The following is a 20,802-nucleotide window of genomic DNA, read 5'->3' on the forward strand; positions in this document are numbered from 1 at the left end:
TTGCAGGCTCTAGAGCGCAGGCTCAGTAGTTATGGTGCACGGGCTTAGTTGCTCCGAGGCATGTGGGATCTTCCCAGACTAGGGATCGAACCCGTGTCCCCTGCATTGCCAGGCAGATTCTCAACCACTGTACCACCAGGGAAGTCCCAAAACTTTAAAAAAATACTTTACCTTTCAAAATTTTGAAAGTGAGCATGTATTACTTTTATAATGAGAAACAAACTTTTAAACAGAGGAAATAAAATCAGACCATTTTATTCAGGAGACATCTTTTTGTGTAGTTGGCCTAACTCTGTCCCCAAATACCTCATCAGGTAGAAACAATTACCTTCCCTTTTGTTCCCCTACTCTTTTTTGTGGCGCCTGTCACATTCGGCTGAATTTATCTGTCTCTCCTTGAGAGCAGGGACAGGCTTATTCATCTTTGGGGTACCAGCCCCCAGCATAGAGCACAGAGAAAAAAAGTCATTGATTGTCTGATGAAGGAAGAAGCCAGCAAACGATTGATCCTGAAGCAGATCTAAATAAAATCTGACCCTATCCTGACACTGACAATCTAACTTAACCCTAACTGCAACCTGGACCGATAGCCAACCCTGCTCCTAAAGCTCATCTCACCACCAATCTTCTCTTTAAGGGTGAAAAGCCACTTCCTCAAAGGCTAGAATTTACTCAACCACCATTTGTGGTGAACCGACAGAGAGCCAGGTTCTGTGCTGGGTACTGGGGCTTAGATGGCAGGTGGGTGCTAGGCTGGGACCAAGTTTCCCAGAGGCAAAACTAAAGGCCAGAGCTTGGGAAAGATAGACATTCAGTCTTCAGCTTCAAGACAGGTACATGGAGCCAACTCCCCAAGTCTCCCATGCCACTCTTCTGTCATCTTCCTCCCTCCTCCCACCACCATCCAGGCTCAGCTCCCAGATTAGCAACTTAGGTTATTCTTGGAGGAATCTTCACCAGGTGTTAAAGTCACTGTGTGCCTGAGGCAGAATGAACAGCGACTGATGGAGAGAGGGAGGGAGGTCAAGGCCGACAGGGAATGGGCAGTGTGGAGATACTTAAAGAAAGAGCTAATCACTTTGTGGTGGGAGGTGGGGGGGAAAGATGGAGACATGGGAGAAGGGAGGAGAAGAGAAAAATCATGACTGGAGGAGGGAAGAGAGGGAACAAGAAAGGAAAAAAGCAGGAGAAAAAAGAGGCATAAAGAGAGAGGAAGGGAAAAAAGAGGGAGGAAAGGAGAAAAAAGGAAGGTGGAGAGAAGGACTTGTTAAAAGGAAAGGGGGAGAAAGGAGGAAGAAGGGGATGACCAACAGACTAAGAAGGACAACACATGGGTGACAGGCATGTGGGTGGCACCCTAGACTGATGCTCAGAACTCAGGGGGTGGTGGGGAGAACGTGGCAAGCAGCCTGCAAGGCCACTCCCAGCTCAAGGCTCCAAGGCACCAACAGTGCTGCACATAGTCATGACAACTGTTCCTTGGGAGACAGGAAGTCTTCAAAGGGTAGCTGTTGGGCAAAGAAGAGCGGGAGACAAGCTTGGCACTGGCCAGCTCTGCTGCTGTGTGCCCAGCCTACTCAGCCTCTCTGATTGTGAAGAAGAGCCAGGCACACACGCTCCATCTTCCCCATCCTTTCCACTGATTAGGGGCACCGGGTCCTGGCCCTCTGTCTCACGTGCCCTTCCTCTCGTGCTCCCTTCTCCCTGTGAGTAATGCTCCAGGAAGAAAGATGTAAGTTGCTCAGAGGTTATACCTCTGGGGAACTGTGCCGATTTCTATCGTATCAAGATATTGAATCTTTATGAACTTGGACCCCCGGCCCAGGGATAAACTTTATAGGGAAGCAATATGTGGATTCACTTAGCACTATGTCCAGAATGATGTCTCTAAAACACTAATTTGAACCTGTTGTTTCCCTGTTCAAATGTCCTCACCTACCAGATAAAATCCAAATCCCTCACCCCAGCACACATAATCCTTCATGACCTCTGCTCTTCTTACCCTCTCACTTACCTTCTTATCTTTGCACATCTGTACTATTTTTCTGGAACATTCTTACCCATTTGTCCCTCTGGCTAACTCCTGTTCATCTTTCAAAATGCAGCATATGTGTCAGCAATTCCAGGACAACTTCCCTGACTTCCCAGGCTGGGTCAGAGCCCTCCGCTGGGTTCCCACAGCCCTGGTGCCACTCTCATCACTGCACCTGTCACATGATATTTTCATTGACTGCTCACTGATCTGTCCTCTCCTCTCATCTGTGAACTTTTTGAGGACAGGAGCCATGTCTGATTCATTCGAGTTTCCCTAGCACATAGCACAGAGCCTAGTACATACTAGGTTTTCATGAACAGTTTGATGAGTGGGTGAAGGAACAAATCTCATACCAGTCTTGGACAGCATTGAAGGATTCCTCATTGGTGACGTCATACATCAGGATGAAGCCCATGGCTCCACGGTAATAGGCTGTGGTGATGGTCCGGTACCGCTCCTGTCCAGCCGTGTCCTGGGTGGGAAAAGGAAAGTGTCAGCCTCCTAGAAAGTCTGCTTTGTTTCTAAAGAGTCCCCAGGACAATTAAAATCATCCAAAGTATATTTAAGGAGCACCTATTATGTATCTTTTATTGTACTTGGTGACTAGAATAATATGGTTTCTGAAACCTCATAGAAATTAATAAGAAGATAATTAAAATCCCAATAGAAAAATGAACAGGAGTAAAGAACAATTCACAGAAGAAATGTAAATGGATAATTATTATATTAATAGGTTTTAACCTTATTTTTAATTATAATTCCCATTATAGTTGAGGATGTAGTGAGATGTATAACCTCATACCTTGCTTGTGGGAATGACACTTGGTTCAATCTTTCTGGTAATCAATTTGGAAGTCCCAAGAGCATTAAAAATAGTTGTACCCTTTGAACTAGAAATTTTTCCTTCTAAAAACTTTTTCTACAAAAATAGAATATCAGACAAATATTTATGCACAAAAATGCTTCTTACAACTTTATTTAGACATTGAAAAACTGACATCAACCTATATATTCAACAATAGGAGAATGGTTAAAATACAAGATTTTTAATGTGTTTATTTATACAAGAATATTTATTATAGTGGAACAATTCTCGTATGTGCGATATAATGTCAGTTTCATAACTACATATGCAGAGAAGGAAACTGGAAAGAAACACATCAAAAGGTTAATAGTGATTATCTCTGTATGAAAGATAAGAATTACCAGGATTTTCATTTTCTTCAGCTATTTTTATTTCCTCTATGCTAAGCATGTATTACTTATATAAGGAGAAACAAACATTTTTACTAAAAAAAGACGAAGACAATTCTTTATCTCAAGCAGCTCACAGTCTAGTTGGAAAGACAAACATGTAAGCAAGATAAGCCAAGCCCCACAACAAAGTGCTACTGGAGTACACTGGGATGCTTCACAATGTCCACACGGTCCTTATGTGAGGGACCAGCCGGTCTTCTCTGAATCATTGGTTTTAGATGTGTGATACTTGAGCACGTGTAAAACATTTCCTCATATATTATCTTATTTAAATTTTATAGTAATCTCTATGAGGTAGGGATCAGTATTTACATTTTGTAGTTGAGAATGCAAAAATGCAGAGAGGGTAAGTGATTTTTCCAAGGCCACAATGCTGGTGACAAAAGCTATGCCTTAAATCTAGGACTTCTGATTCCAAGTCCAATGCACATACCATTATACCTCAATCAGTGAAAGATTTATCCACAGGCATTTACTGAACACTATCCATAATGATAATAAAAACAAATAGGGACTTCCCTGGTGATCCAGTGGGTAAGGTTCCATGCTCTCAATGCAGAGGGCCTGGGTTCGATCCCTGGTCGGGGAACTAGATCCCACATGCATGCTGCAACTAAGAAGTCCACATGCTGCAACTAAGAGTCACACGCTGCAACTAAGAAGTCTGCACACCGCAACTAAGATATCTGCACACCACAACTAAGAAGCCTGCATGCTGGACTTCTCTGGTGGCACAGTAGTTAAGAATCCGCCTGCCAATGCAGGGGACACGGGTTTGAGCCCTGGTCCAGGAAGATCCCACATGCCGCGAAGCAATGAAGCCCGTGCACCACAACTACTGAGCCTGTGCTCTAGAGCCTGCGAGCCACAGCTACTGAGCCCATGTGCCATAACTGCTGAAGCCTGTGCACCTAGAGCCTGTGCTCTGCAACAAGAGAAACCACCTCAATGAGAAGCCCATGCACCACAAAGAAGAGTAGCCCCAGCTCACCGCAACTAGAGAAAGCCCATGCGCAACAACGATGACCCAAAGCAGCCCAAAATAAATTAATTAATTAAAAAATTAAAAATAAGAAGCCTGCATGCCACAACTAAGACCTAGCACGCCTAAATAAATAAATAAATGGTTAAAAAAATAAAAACAAATAATGAGAATAAGAATTATAGCCTGCCATTAATTGTACATATGTTGCACCTGTTATCCACAAACTTTAGAAAAACCCTGTAGGGTACATATCATTACTCCCATTTTACAAAAGGGAAAACTGAAGTTCAGAGAGATTGCCCATCAAATGTAAGATTTGGGATTCAAAACAAGTATGTCTGACTCCTACACCCATTACAGTATATTGCCTTGGCTATGAACCATACTTTGTGTGACACAGAAATGGAACAAGGACCATCCTTGCCCTAAGGAAGCCTCAGTAAAAGTAAAGAGGTGGCTAAGACATACCACTGAACTCATAATAGCAATATGTGGCAGTATGTCATCAGTACCAGGTATGTGGCATAAAGAAAATGTGTTACACGAGTCAGATAAGGTAGAAACATGGTGGTTTTAGGTAGTTATGGAAGATGTCAAAGCAGAGATAGTGTACCAGTTAGGGTAGACCGGGTTATTCAATAATACGCAATCTCAAAATCTCAACAGCTTCAAAAACAAGGTTTTATTTTTCACTATTTTTACATATCCATCAAGGGTTGGCTGGGTGCTCTGCTTTTTGTCTTCCTCATTCCAGGATAAAGAGTGACAGGGTGGGGTTTCCCAGGTGGCGCAGTGGTTGAGAGTCCACCTGCCAATGCAGGGGACACAGGTTCGTGCCCCAGTCTGGGAAGATCCCACATGCTGCGGAGTGGCTGGGCCCGTGAGCCATGGCCGCTGAGTCTGCGCATCTGGAGCCTGTGCTCCGCAACAGTAGAGGCCACAACAGTGAGAGGCCTGCGTACCGAAAAAAAAAAAGAGTGACAGGGTGACTACGAAAGGGAAAGAAAGTGTATGAGTCATGTGTTGGCTCTTCCACTTTTCCCATTCACTGGCCAAAGCAAGTCACATGCCCATACCCAAGAAAGCACAATCCTATAATACGCCCAGGAGAGAATGGGAAATGTGGTAGATGGCATAGCCACTCCCATGTACCAAGCCCAGGAGCATTACCTACAGATGTGCTTACTTGGTAACAGAAGGAGACAACAGGGATTCTCCGAAAGAAGAATTTTCCAAGCAGAAAAGTGAAGGAAAGGTATTTTGGCAGAAGGAAGATGTTTTTCCAGTGACTACTCCAGAAGAACTTAAGGAACGGTGGGAAATGAGTAGATGAAGCTAGAAAGAGCTTTGAATGCCATGCTATGGAGTTTGAACTTGATCTTTTTAGGGTCAAAGATTTTGAGACAGGAGATTAACATGATTGGATCTGAACTTTAGAAAGATCACTCTGACTCTGATGTGGAGAATGAACTGGAGGAAGTAGAGATGGGAGGCAGGAAAGCTGGTTGGTTAGATCTTTGCAGTGGTTCAGGTGCGACCTAAGATGGATTTGAACTAGAGTGGTAGCAATGAGGATGGAGTAGAAATAGACTCAAGAGGTATTTAAGAGGCGAATTACAGGGCATGATGACAGATGGGTTTTGTTTCTGGCAGGGCTCAGTTTCTTCATGTCCTGAGCAATTCAGCTCTGACCCAGACTTGCACATTACTCAGCAAAACAAAATCTGCATTTAACACACCCACCATCCTTGGAGAGCATAGGAATCACCATCTTCTGTTTGCTGAGCAGGTTTTTGGGTGTCTTACTCTTTACCTCAAGCAGCCTAACAGAGTATTCCTTCTGACCACATACAGTACTTCTCCCTAAGAGTTCTGGCAAACAGAATTTTATCCAGCTCATGAATGGGTGAGTGGATGAATGAATTAAAGAATGAATGAAGAGATAGATGATTGAGTGAGTGAGAGTGAGTGAGTAAACATCTAACACAGGAATCTTAGGCACTAATATTAGAGAAATATTCACTGTCTGCCATATCTCACAAAAGCTCTGTGTGTACCTATGAAACACTGCAGCAGAATTTGATCCTCCCCTCCCACACTCTTACCTCTGCTTCCTGAGCTCCTCAGAGCCAACACAACAGATGAGACTCCTCCCTCCAATCTACAGGCTCAGACCTTAAATCTTGTCCTGTAGGGTTTGGAATTAAGTCACCTGTCCAGACTGGTGATCGAAAGGCCCAAGCAGGATTTCTGAGCAACTGCACTGCCAGCAGTTCTCATCTCTTCTCATTCCACCCACATTATACCATTTCTCTATGAGAGTTTCCAGTCTCTTATCTCTGCCTGGAGCCTGGCCCTGTGCCCCAGCTCTTTGACAAAGAATCCTGCCACCCAATTGATGCCCAATTAATTGGAAATCCTGGTATAGAATAATAAATGAGCTTGGACATGGAATCAGTTTCACCTCTGTACTCCCAGTGCCTAGCACAGGGCTATGCACACAGTAGGGATTCAATCACCACCTTGTTAAACAAAAAGGCCACATAGTTTTAAGGTTAGGAGCACGGTCTCTGGAATTAGACTTCTGGGTGTAAACCCCTGTTTTAGCACTTACTATGTGACAATGGCAGGCAGCCTCTAAAATGGCTCCCAATGATTGCTGTCTCCTGGTATTCATGCTCTTCGGTAATCCCCTCCTGGGGCAATTTTCCTTTCGGGGGCCTTAGTTTCTTCATTTATAAAACGGGAATAATAACAATACCTATTTCACAAAGTTATCGTGAAGATTAAGAACGTTATTATATCTAAAATGCTTGGAACAGTTCCTGATACAGAGTAAATGTCACTTAGGCATTATTTTTGTACTTCCACAGTCAGCCCCAGGAGCAGGGCCAGCTTCCCAGGGTCTGCCCAACAGGAGTGAATGAGTATCATGCCATGTGCCACTTCCTTCTCATTCAAACCTGCCCAGGGCTGCCTCTACCCAGGGTCTCAATATGATGCTTCCCTCAAGGAGCAGAAAGTGGCCAGACAGAAAGGGAATGGATGAGTTAAGAGTTGAGCAGGCTTTGGACTTCCCTGGTGGCTCAGTGGTTGAGAATCTGCCTACTAATGCAGGGGACACGGGTTCCATCCCTGGTCCGGGAAGATCCCACATGCCACGGAGCAACTAAGCCCATGCGCCACAACTACTGAGCCTGCACTCTAGAGCCCACGAGCCACAACTACTGAAGCCCGTGCACCTAGAGCCTGTGCTCCGCAACAAGAGAAGCCACCCCAATGAGAAGCCCGCCCACCACAATGAAGAGTAGCCCCCGCTTGCCACAACTAGAGAAAAGCCCACACGCAGCAACAAAGACCTAATGCAGCCAAAAATAAATAAATAAATAAATAAAATTTATTTTTAAAAAAGAGTTGGGGCTTCCCTGGTGGCGCAGTGGTTGAGAGTCCGCCTGCCGATGCAGGGCACACGGGTTCGTGCCCCAGTCTGGGAGGATCCCACATGTCGCGGAGCGGCTGGGCCCGTGAGCCATGGCCACTGAGCCTGCGCGTCCGGAGCCTGTGCTCCGCAACGGGAGAGGCCACAACAGTGAGAGGTCCACGTACCGCCAAAAAAAAAAAAAATTAATAAAATAAAAATAATAAAAATTAAAAAAATCGTTGATCTGGCTTTGGTCTGACTCCCAGCTCTGCTACTCATCAACTGTGTGCTTTTGGACAGCTTGGTTCTTTCATCTCTCTGAGGCTCAGCTTCCTCACGATTCGAATGGAATAATAATGCTTACTTTGTAGGGTGTTTGTAATTAACTAAGATTACTTTAAATGTCTGGCTCATAATAGATACTCAAATATAGGAGTATTTGTCATTTGCATTATTATTTTACTTTTCTAAGCCTTAATTTCCTCATCAATAAAGTGGTGATAATAATACCAGCCCTGAAGTGGTTATGTGAGGATCAGTGACAATGTACTGGTAGAGCTTGGCAGAGTGCCAGGCACATAGTAGGTGCTCAATGAAGTTCATAGTAGCTACTGCTATTACTGTTGATATTGTTGTTGTTGTTGTTATTCATCTAAAGAAAAGCAAGGTTGGAAACAACAATCCAGCTCTCACTACCCTGTGCTCAATAGAAAGTAGCCCAGAGAATCACTTCTAAACCTCCCTCTCTCTTTTATTTTTAAAAATCACTTTGACGAACATTGATTCCCCTCCCACTGAGGAGAGTCAGAAATAGAACCAAAGAGGAGACAGGAAGGAGGAGAAAGAAAGAGGCATGACTCACTGGCTACTTGAGGAAGGAGACCGTGTCATCAAGAGCAATCAATTCACTTCTACGAAGCAGACACTCATTGAGCTCTTCATATGGGCAGAGCCTTATGCCAGAGAGCAGACACCATGATGCACAAGCCACCATCCTGGCCTGCAGCAGCCCTGTCAGTGTGGCCGACAGACACTTGCTATGTGCCAGGCGCTTTGATAAGTGCTTCATATATGGGATCTTATTATTTGTACTAACAAAATAAAACTGCTATGTGCCAGGCACTATGCTAAGCACTTTTCCTACTGTACTTAATTTTCAAAACAGCCTTGAAATACTGTTATCTTTATTTACAGATGAGAAAAATTTAAATAACTTGCCTACAATCTTGCAACCAGTTCATGGCAGACAGATTCAAAGCTAGGTCTGATTCCAAAGCCTGTGCTCTTCCTGGGATGCCCTTTGCTCTACGTTATTTCTCTTAATTATTATCTCAGCCTGAAGCAGGACGAGTTTGAGTCCCCATTTTATATATGGATTAACTGAGGGTCACAGAGGTTAAGGAAATTGCTAGAGTCACAAGCTATAAGGAAGCAGAGTCAGGATTCAGATTCAGTCTTTTGACAAGTGTGTATTTTCAGCACAGCCTATAGCCCAACCAGACTGTGTATTCTGAATCCCTCTCTGCCCCTCAGGACAGGACCCAGCCCACCCTGAAGCCTTCCAGATAGGAGATCCTCCAACCATGTCTAAGACTTCCTAAGGCCAACAATCTCCCCTCCACCAGAGGGTAAGGCTGGAAATCACCCACAAAGCTTAAATGGAATCACGTGTGTCTGGCACACAGATGCTCAACAATATTAGTTATGTTCTCTGTCTTGATTGAATCATTGATCCAACACAGATCCATCATTTCTTTCTGGAGTTTCCTCCTTGTCACCCACACATGTAATACTAATTTCTGCTCCATATGTCTGTTCATGCTACTCTCTCTGCCACATATGCCCCCTCCCAGCTCCTCCACTTGTCTTGACTATCAGATTGTTGAGTTCTAAAATTAAAAGTAAATCTTAGAAGTTACTCAATCCACCCGCTCACTTAAAAAAGGAATTCCTTCTACAGCATACTTACATTGAGTGTTCCCAATGTTGGATGCCTACCACCTCCAAAGGCAGCCACTCCACTGATGGACAGTTCTGAGTATTAGAACATTTCTTCCTTCCATAGAGCTGAAAGCTGCATGTGGTAATTTCTATTCATTGATTTAACGCTGTTCTCTGGAGACCCAAAGAATAAATCTATTTTTTCACTCATGTGGCAGCCCTCCAAATATTTAAGTTCTAGGTTTGTTTAGCTCTTAGAGTTTACAAAGGTTTTTTCTTACTATCTCAGTTAGTTCCCAGAGAAATCCTGTAAGAGAAGAACCAATATCTCCATTACACACACACACACACACACACACACACAAAACAACTGCACCTTGAAGAGGTGAATGATGAAAAGAGGCTTAAATAAAACCAGGTCTTCTGACTCCAAGAGACCAATGCACATGGCACAGGGCTACATCCCTGATGTTTTAAATCACGTGTGACAGGCACCACAATTAAACAGAATGACCAGAACAGTGACGGGAACTTGAAACTGTGTCATGGGAGAAGCAACTGAAGGAAGGAAGAAGCTTTGGGGAATCGTACTGCTATCTTCAAATATCTAAAGTGCCTAAAGGGAGGGTATTCCTCCTTTTCCTTTCTATTTTTTTTTTTTTTTCAAATCTTCACTGGGCACTGATTCTGTGGCAAGTGTTGGCTAGGTCCTGAAGATAAAAGGTTGAATACTACACATACCTACTTGAAGTCTACACTGTCTGTTGACTGGAAAGAGAAATGTGCATTGGATGGGAATTCTGAGGCAGGAGAAGCCCATTCCCATAGAGCCTTCTAGCACCTTTCCTTGAGGCAACACTCTTCCTTTGGAGCTCAGCTCAGCAGAGGAACTGGCCTGACCATCCTGGCAATGTCAAATGCTCCAGTTACAGGTTCTCCTGGCACCATGTACTTCTTCTTTTTAGCACTCCTCCCCACTGTAATTTTGTATTTATTTGTGTAATTATTTGATTAAAGTCTGTCTTCCCTGCCAAACTGCAAGGGCCACAAGAACAGGATGTCTGGTTTTGCCTACTATTGTGTCTCCAGTGCCTGGCACAGCCCTGGCACATGGGGTGGGGGAGATTTCCAAAAAATACTGGTTGAAAGGGTGAATTTTGTGGGTGACTGCAACATTTTTGACAGAGCACACTGAATGTCAGATGGGAATTTCTAAAAATCCAAATCTCATCTCCTTACTCTGGGTCTAAATCCCTTCCCCGGCTGCCCACACGATGGGGTCCAAGCAACTCCATAGAACGTAGACCCTTCAGGATCTACTCAGGTTTCCTTTCCAGTTTCTTCCCTCCCATTCCTCCACTGAACCAGTGAGTTCCAGCTTTGCCTAACTAGTGGTTTCCCAAACACTGCTCCTTCACACCCCTGGGCCTTAACCTGATATGCTCATCTTTGCCTGAAATCCCCTTTCTCTTTTATAATTCACAATCTTCTTCAAGGTCACATCCTCGGAAACTTTCCTTGGCCTCCTCTCCTCTGACAAAGTAACTTCTTCCTCTGCCCTTTTACGATTTGGCATTATATCATCGCACACATCACATTTATTATAGCTACTGGTTCATTCATCTGTCTCCTCTTCCAGATTATGAGCGTCTTTTTTTTGCCACACTGCGCGGCTTGCTTGTGGGACCTCAGTTCCCTGACCAGGGGTCGAACCTGGGCCCTGGCGTTGGAAGTGCAGAGTCTTAACCATTGGACCACCCAGGAATTCCCTATGAGCATCTTGAGACCCAATCTTTATTTAGCTAAATCCCAGGCCCTCAACTATAGCATCTGGCATATAGTAGGCACTTACTAAGAATGCTGGTGAATGAAACTCAAGGGCTGATTATGTGCTGAGGAGGGAAAACTCATTTAGAACCTCAGGATTGGTTGGAAAAGCACCTGTGAGAAAAGGGTCACCTCTTCTTTCTGATTCCTTTCCATGTTATAGACAAAAGAGGGAGGCCCAGAGCAGTGACAGACTTAAGAGATCACACAACTAGCAAGAGGTTATCTCTGGGGCCTCCATCCCTGGATCCTGCCCTGTTATATACATGCTCCCCCAGCCAAACTCCTCCATCCCCCCCTCTTCAATTCATTCCCTCCAGGCCAGGTTGGGGGGTGGGGATGATGACACCAGGGACGCAAGTAATAAGAGCTTCTGGGCTGGTTCTCCCCTCACCCTGCGCCCCAACCCACAGCTGCCAAGCTCCAAGCCCTTTGTATTTTGCAGCACCTGGGAGCCGAGACATTATGTCCCATGGGACTGGGAGGAAAGCCGAGGGAGAGAGCTTTCTGGGGAGGTTCAGTGTAGCCAAGGAGAAGCAGAGGACTGAGGAAAGGAAAGAGTATTCCGTTAAAGCTGGCTTGGTGTTACACCCATCTGTCCTCAGTAGTACAGACCACACTCAGAGCACCCTACAGTTTACAAGCGTTTTTGTTGCATCATCTCATTGGATCCTAAGAATGACCCTGTGATACAGATTTTTTAGAGCCAGAAGAAACCAATCTTTGAGGTCATCCAGTCTGACTGCTTTATTTTGCACGTAGGGAAATTGAGACTTAGAGAGGTAACTTTCCTAAGGTCATGCAGCTACTTATTTTTTGGTTAGGCTGGGACTCAAATGCAAATATTCTGACTCCACATCCAGTATTCTTTCCAGCACACCATGAATTATTGTCACTATTGATTTACAAGTGAGAAAACTGGAGTCCAAGTTCACATAGGTAGTAACTGGTAGATCCTTGAGGGCAGAGGGCAGGAAAGAGGTCACTGGAATCCAGGACTTCCCTGCCCACTGTAATCCTATCTAACCTTTGAGGTCCAAGTCAAAGGGCACCTATTCTAGGAAGTTCCTTGGGATCCAGCAACATTTTTTCTGGGCCTTCACAGAATGTAGTTGGGCCTTTAATTTAGCCATAGCAGAGCACAGAATATTAGATCTAGAAAGTCCCTGCGAGAGTCATCAAGTACACAAATATTTACTGAGCCTACACTGTGCCGGTAAGACCCACGTGATCCCTGCCCTCGGAATTCTCAGACTAGCAGGGAAGCTACCTCACACGTGACAAATCCTGTGACAGGTACATGTAGGGTCAACTCCCTCATTTTACAGATGAGGAATCTGCGCTCAAAGAGGTGAATGCCCTGGTTCTTATTTTTAGCCTTGATCTCACACAAAACCCTCAAAACCTCAAATCCTCTCACAGATACTTTCCACTAAGATGTAGGTACTACATTTTACTTCATGCAGATAAACTGAAAGTTATAGGGGTTCCTTTCATTGCCCTTCAATGCATCTGGCATATCTTAGGTGTTCAATAATTTTTTTTTTTTTTTTTTTTTTTTTTTTTTTTTTTGCGGTACGTGGGCCTCTCGCTGTTGTGGCCTATCCCTTTGCGGAACACAGGCTCTGGACGCACAGGCTCAGCGGCCATGGCTCATGGGCCCAGCCGCTCCGCGGCATGTGGGATCTTCCCGGACCGGGGCACGAACCCGTGTTCCCTGCATCGGCAGGCGGACTCTCAATCACTGCGCCACCAGGGAAGCCCAATAAATATTTTTGAATGAATGGATCACAGAACCTATATCAGGGATTTGTTTCAATTCTCATCTATAAATCCTCATTTAGACTGTGGATTTGGGGCTATGCCTTTTATTTCTGTAATAAAAGGAACAATGTCTAGAGTAATGTCTAGAGCAATACATGGCACCTGGCAGGTATTCCAAAAATACTGAATGAACAAAGGAATGAATGAATGAGAGAAGCTGAGTAATATTATCTCTCTGTTGCCTTAAATAACAAAGAAGACATTCCCCAAACATACTCCTCTTCTCAAAACCCCTCCTTTCCTCAGCTCCTCTGAAACCTCGCTTCACCAGCGCTCTCCCTACATCTCCCCTGCTCCTGCTCTGTCTCCTAAATTGGCTCTTTATCCCCTGGGCCCCTTACTTCCAAGTTTCAGATGGAAATTTCCAACTGTCTGCTGGACATCTCCACCTAGTCTGAACGCCTTAGACATGTACATAGTTGACTATTAAGTATGACCTATTTCATTTGTGTCTTCTCCAGCTAATATGCCTTCATCAGTACCTGGCACAGATCTAGGCACGTAGCAGGTATTTTAAAGATGCCTGCTGAAAGAACCATCATCCCTAACACCCCAGTGCTTTGGCATGGTCAAATTTAGCATTACAGTTGCCAATCCATTTCCTCTTCAGGCTTTTTGCCTCCCAATTGACATCAGCACCATTCAGAGCATTCTGCGAAGTCTCTTTAGGGAATTTGCTTAATTTGCCACCTGCTGTACACTTTAGGTGACTCACCCAACTCCCCTTCAAGACAGGAAGAAATGGGGGCAGAAGTGATGTGGGAGAGGGTCAGGAGGAAAAAGAGAGGCTTGAAACAAGATTATACTTAATATATCCCCAGGTCACAGCAACCAAAAGGAAATGAGAGTCAGGTCTTGTACTAAGAAACTGCTGGTGATAAAAATAGGACCCTTGTCAGGCAATTTGAAATAATGATACCATTTTTATCCTATTAAATTAGCTAAAATTAAACTAAGATAATATTTGATTCTGGCCAAGGTAGAGTACAAGAGGAATTTCACTACTGAAAATCTATCTAAAGGAAATAATCTGAAACCTAGGAAAAGTTCTACACACAAAGATGATCACTGATCACTACAACGTTATCCATAACAGCCCCAAATTGAAAAGTAGTTAAACGTTCAAACAATGGAGAACAACTAAACTTTGAGAGGCCAGAGATTGTGCCTCATTACTTTACCACTGTTTAGAGTGCCCAAAATATGGTAAATGCAACAAACATTGTTGATGAAAGAGTTAATGAATAGATATGGTATATCTTCCCTATAAAATACAATGAAGTCATTAAAAACGTATTTATACTATTTACAATAGCCAGGACATGGAAGCAACCTAAGTGTCCATCGATAGATGAATGGATAGAGAAGATGTGGCACATATATACAATGGAATATTACTCAGCCATAAAAAGAAACGAAATTGAGTTATTTGTAGTGAGGTGGATGGACCTAGAGTCTGTCATACAGAGTGAAGTAAGCCAGAAAGAGAAAAGCAAATACTGTATGCTAACACATATATATGGAATCTTAAAAAAAAAAAAGGTCATGAAGAACATACGGGCAAGTCAGGAATAAAGACACAGACCTACTAGAGAATGGACTTGAGGACACGGGGAGGGGGAAGGGTAAGCTGGGACAAAGTGAAAGAGTGGTAGTGTATATATGGACATATATACACTACCAAATGTAAAATAGATAGCTAGTGGGAAGCAGTCTCATAGCACAGGGAAATCAGCTCGGTGCTTTGTGACCAGCTAGAAAGGTGGGAGAGGGAGGGTGGGAGGGAGGGAGACGCAAGAGGGAAGAGATATGGGGATATATGTATAACTGATTCATTTCGTTATAAAGCAGACACTAACACACCATTGTAAAGCAATTATACTCCAATAAAGATGTTTTTAAAAAACATATTTATAAAGATTTTCTAACAATTTAGCTGTACTTATGTCATAGTTTTACCTTCAAAAAGGTAGGATTTAAAATTGAATATACATACATTGAATATACATATATATTCAACTGAGGTTGAATATAACCTCAACTATGTTAAAAATTCATAGAAAAGAAACTGGAAAGAAACCAACCACAATGTCAGTAATATTTTCTTCTTTATGCTTGGATATAATTTCAAAGTATTTTTTAATGAGCATATGTTACCTTTATAATTAAGAAAAACTAAACCCATAATGATTAATAGCAGTTGCTATTATTATTAATAGTCCAAGGAGAAGGAAATATGGGAAAAATATGAAAGATAAATCATGAGTTGATCATCATTGTAGATGAATGATGGTGTTCAAGTACTAGTTAGTCTCCCTACTTGAGTGTATGTGTGAAATTTTCCATTATAAACAGCTAAAAAGAAAAGAAAACTAGTAAAGCCTAAAACAGCATGGCATCTGGGCAGAGTACAAGCAGTCCCATTTTCACCTGAGTGTAAATACAATATTATATGGATTTTAAGATGCCCATTTCTTTTCACGTTTTAGCATTTCTGAAATAAGGATATATCTTATTGATAGCATTTTCAATTTCTGAAACACAGTACTTAAAATAGGAAGTGAGGTTGGAGCTATACCATGGAGGTATCGAATGCCAGGCCAGGCACTTGGACATTGTCTGGAAGGGAACAGGGAACCACTGAGGGATTTAGTGGCACCCAACATAGGGCCTATTGCCTAGAGGACATTCAGTAAGTGTGTGCTAAATGGTGAGGCTTTTGAGGATGGGGACACTACTGCTTATGTCAAGGGCCAGGAGACACAGACCTCTATGGGGGAGGTATTTGAGGCCTTGCTCTCCCCTCTTTGTCATCTCACGAGTCCCATCTCTCTCCAGCTCTGCAGGGCAAAACCATCAGGTTGTCTGATAAAGCCTTTCTGTCTCCAAACCCCCACATTACTTCCACTTTCCTGATAGGAAGAAATAATTCCTAAGAATCTGAGCCAGCACCAGAGCTAAATAAATGTGAATTTATTTATTTTAAATGTGAATCCACAGGCCTGGGTTCCACGGCACCTTCTGACACAACATCCTAAGTCCAAAACCTTGGATGGAAGCCTGGCCCAGAGACCCTCTTATGAACTCATTTCCAAACAGAGACATATAGAGTTGACATATACAGGGTAAGTAAGAGATTAGAATGAACTCCCTAGAACTTCTGGGACTTAACTAGAAAGACAGTCCAGGATCTCCATCCTGCCCTGGGCTGTGTTTTCCCTTTGGTCTCATAGCTGCTTTCTTTTGGGAGTTGGCCCAAGTCACCATAGCAGACAAGTCCCCTGAGGAACATTTGCATACAGGTGCCAGAGTGCTCTAAAAATAGGATAAACACTCAGCTCCACAAAGCAAATGCCTTGAAATTTATTTACAAGGGAGGGGAGACAATCATCTGAAGAGGGAGGGGGAACCTGTCAGAGGCAGCCTGATGATAGTAAGGGGGCCACATGGTGCAGGCCAGGAGTCAGGAGGCCTGGGTATGATTTAATTCGATCATTAACTTGCTTTGTGGGTTTATGAATACCATCCCCCCACACACTCTGGGCCTTGGGTTCTCCATCTTTAAAACAGGGATATTAGACTAAATGATTTTTAGGGCCCCTTCTAGCTCTAAGGAGTCAGAATAAATAGTAATAATAATAACTGCTAACATGAAATGAGTATTTACCAAGTGTCAAGCACTGTGACAAGTATTTTTCATGCATTATTCATCAATCCTCACAATCAGCTCTTTGAGGCAGGTAGGGTAAAGAAACTGAGGCACAAAGAAGTTAAGTACTCACCCAAACTAACAAATGTTGGAGCTGGGAGTTTAAACCCTGTGCTATACTGCCTTCCAGGATGCTAGAATGCTACACTTATTCCTGTTTTTTTAATCTAACAGTTTCACCTCCTTTTTTGCCACCCCTCCCATTTTTTCTCCTCAGGTTCTAACCACCCTGGGCTAATCCCCCAGGTGCCAAACACTGTGCTCCTCAAAGTTTCTTTGCTTTTCTCATGCTGGTCCCTCTGCCTGGATCAGCCTGATCCCCTGCCCTGCTGAACCAGTCACTACTCAGAATTCAGTTCAAATGCTTCCTCCTCAATGAGTCACATTTCCTCCAATACCCACAGGCAGAAGTGATGACTGATTGCCATTTGTTGAGACTAAGAGTATGCCAGTTACTATGCAAATTCTTACAACTTTCGGAGAGAGATTCCACTATTATACCCATTTTACAGGTGAAGTTACTGAGACACAGAGGTTAAATACTTGCCTTAGGTCATACAGCTGGTTAAAGATCTGAACCAGACAATCTGACCTCACAGCCTTCCTAAGCCCTTTTCTACCCCCTCTCTAATGAAATATGAATTGCCAAGATGTTTGTCTCCTCCACCAAAACTTCTAGTTTTGTTTTTTGTTTTATAGTATTGACTGAACTGCTGGGAGATCATTTGGAGCAGCATACTTAGAAAAAAAAATCAGCCTAGAGTCTGACCAAACTGAAAAAAAAAAAAAGATGAAGTCCCTCATTCTGTCTAATCTTTCTCTGCCATTTAAATCCCTTTGGGAACAAGACCAAAAATATATAACATATATATTTTTTTAATTCTATACCTTGGCACTATTTCTGTTTCCATCTCAGGGGGTGGGGGAATCACCTCCTCCAAGAAGCCTCTTAAAATCCTCATTCTCATCATCCCCTTAATTTTAGTGTTCTTTAGCACTTACATGTCATTTAATTAAACACAGCAAGCATTAATGAGTGGGTACTGTGAGGGGCAGTGGTAAGAGTATAGATTTGGGGGTTAGGCACATCTGAGTTCAAATTCCAGCTCTGCTGCTTCCTGGCATGTGACCTTGAACCAGTTATCTAACTTTCTGAGTCCATTCATTAGCTGCAAAATGAATATCCTTTTCTTGGTGTTGTTGGGTAGATAAAATGAAATAAGTGTTGTGATAGTGCTTGGGTATCTGTAAAGTTCTGTATAAACATTAGTCATAATCATTTAATTGACAGTTGGCCCTTGATAATCTGCTGTTCTTCCCCTGGTGCCACATCCAGGACAGGCCTCAGATTCCTGGAGAGCTGGAGTTGTAGGAAAGTGCGAAGAGGGAGGAACCCAAGAAAGCAGGGCTGATAACTGCCTGAGCAAACTTCCGCTGGAAGGAAATTAAAAGGCTAATTATGCCTCTGCTGATAGCTGGCCTTGGGCTCAATCAGGTGACACAGCAACATGACAGTGTGGGGAGGATAGTATCCAAAGAGTACGTTTTCTCTCCCCACAAAATGGCACCTCATGGGAGCCTGGATACAATGTCCAACCTTAGAATCACCTCTGATTTTCTCTATTCACTCTTCCTCTTCTCTCTTACTTCCCTTTTCTCTTCCTCCCCAAGTCCTAGTGGAGAAAACTGAAAGTTTCAGCCAGTTTATGGAACTGTGGGTTCAGCCTGCAGCCCTATTAGAACATTCCCTGCAGAAGAGACTGGGATATACTGGAATGGCTCCCGAACAGCACTTAATTGTTGCTTGTGGTTAGGTCTCACTTTTTTGTTGTTTTTTTTTTGTATTTTTGTTTTCTTTGCGGTACGCGGGCCTCTCACTGTTGTGGCCCCTCCCGTTGCGGAGCAACAGGCTCCGGACGCGCAGGCTCAGCGGCCGTGGCTCACAGGCACAGCCGCTCGGCGGCATGTGGGATCTTCCCGGACCGGGGGACGAACCCGTGTCCCCTGCATCGGCAGGCAGACTCTCAACCACTGCGCCACCAGGGAAGCCCAGGTCTCACTTTTTATATGTGGAAATTGTGTGGTCCAGTGGGAAGGTTTGGAGGTGAGTCACAGAAGTTTGGGTTCAAGTCTCACGTAATCCAGCTGTGTGACCTCTAGTAAAGCACAAGCACTTTACCTCTCTGGGCCTCAGCGTCCTCATGTATATAATGAGGACGACAAGATCCTCCTCAGGATCAAATGAGATCAGATGTACCAGATGATCTGACTGGACTGGTATCCAGAGGGCTCTGAGAGGAAAGCAGGTAAGAAAGCAGCATGTCCATTCCACAGAGACTAACCCGAAAGAAACCCCAAGCCTCCCAGCCACTGAGGGGCAGAACGGGCTAGAGGAGGTTCCTGGGGAGGTAAAACTTGATCTGGGGCCAAGAGAAGGGTTGGACATGTCGGGTGCACGGAGAATGCTGGCTTTGACTTTGAGAGGTATAAAGCTCAGCCTGAGGACTCACTTTTATTTTGCAAACTTCTATTGAATGCTTACTCCTTGCCGGGCCTTGTGCTGTGTGATAGAGCTATAGACATGTATCAGACCTGGCCCTTGCCCTCAGGGAGCCTGCAATCTGAGAGGAAGACAGGTAAGTTCCAGACACAGTACAGTTGGTAAGTGCTGGAAGTAAAGGAGGGGCCCTTAACCCAGGCTCAGGGAGAGGTGGGTCAGGAAAGGATTCCCAGAGGAGGTTATACCTGAACTGAGTCTTTAAAGTCAAATGGAAGTTTGCTGGTGAGAAATAGGGAGGAGGGGTAATCTCTAAGGAGAGGGGGAAGGAAGTAGTAAAAAATTGCATCCTAACTCTCACAGCCAAGAAGAGCCTAAGGAGACATGGCAATTAAATGCATTATGGTATCCTGGATAGGATCCTGGAACAGAAAGGGGATATTAGGTAAAAAACTAAGGAAATCTGAATAAATTATGGATGTCAGTTTATAATAAGTTATCGATATTGGTTAATTAGCACAAATGTACCATACTAATTAATATAAGGGGGTAATAATAGGGGAAACTGGGTAGGGGGTAAATGGGAACTCTCCGCACAATCGTTTGTAAATTTTCTGCAAATCTAAAACTATTCTAAAAAATAAAGTTTGGGTTTTTTTAAATGCATCCTGTGTTTGGATTGGCGGTTTGGGGAATGCATCGGTGGAGTGTGGACTGCCTGAAGGGTGAGTGACTGAAGATGGAACTGGGAAGGCAAGAAAGGGCCTGGAATGCCAGGCAAGGAGTTTACTGGGTATGGATGGGCAGCCCTCCCTGGGTTTTAAGCAGTGGAGTGACAGTGATCGGAGAGCATATGGAGGGAGGAAGATTGAGGGCAGGGAGATCTACTGGGGCTGCTGATACAGGCTAAGGGGGAGAGAACAAGAATCCGAGGTAGGAAAGGAGCAGAGTGCCAGGCTCAGTTTGCTCTGGATAAATGTTTATGGAACAGAACTGAGGAGGGGATGCATTCAAGAGAAATTTGGGGGATAGAATTAATGGTTCTTATGAACAACTGGATGAGTAGGACAAGAGCTGAGAAGAATAAAGGAGGAGCCTCAGTTTTAAGCTGGTGGCAGTGGTTGGGGTGCTCAAGAGAGGGAGCATAGACACCTCCTTGGACTTGACCTCCCATCATCTCCCCTCTCCTCCACCTCCACCCCGGGCCTGAGCTCAGAGCCTCTGCGTCATTAACACAGAGTTGACAGTCTTCACAGAGGAATGTGAGAAGCACAGGCGTACAGAGAGGGTAAGAGTTTCCAGCTGT

At 43.9% G+C, this 20,802-nt stretch overlaps 1 protein-coding gene across 1 annotated transcript in view; it reads right to left on the reverse strand.

Moving 5' to 3' along the window:
• RAB3B (RAB3B, member RAS oncogene family) overlaps positions 1-20,802 on the reverse strand; it is a 68,176-nt gene that overhangs the window by 22,357 nt on the left and 25,017 nt on the right. The window contains exon 3 of the mRNA XM_060021900.1: positions 2,389-2,507. Within this exon, the coding sequence (XP_059877883.1) occupies positions 2,389-2,507 (119 nt within the window). The remainder of the gene's footprint in view (positions 1-2,388; positions 2,508-20,802) is intronic.

Source organism: Delphinus delphis, chromosome 1 (genome assembly GCF_949987515.2).
Source record: "Delphinus delphis chromosome 1, mDelDel1.2, whole genome shotgun sequence".
Lineage (NCBI taxonomy): Eukaryota > Metazoa > Chordata > Mammalia > Artiodactyla > Delphinidae > Delphinus > Delphinus delphis.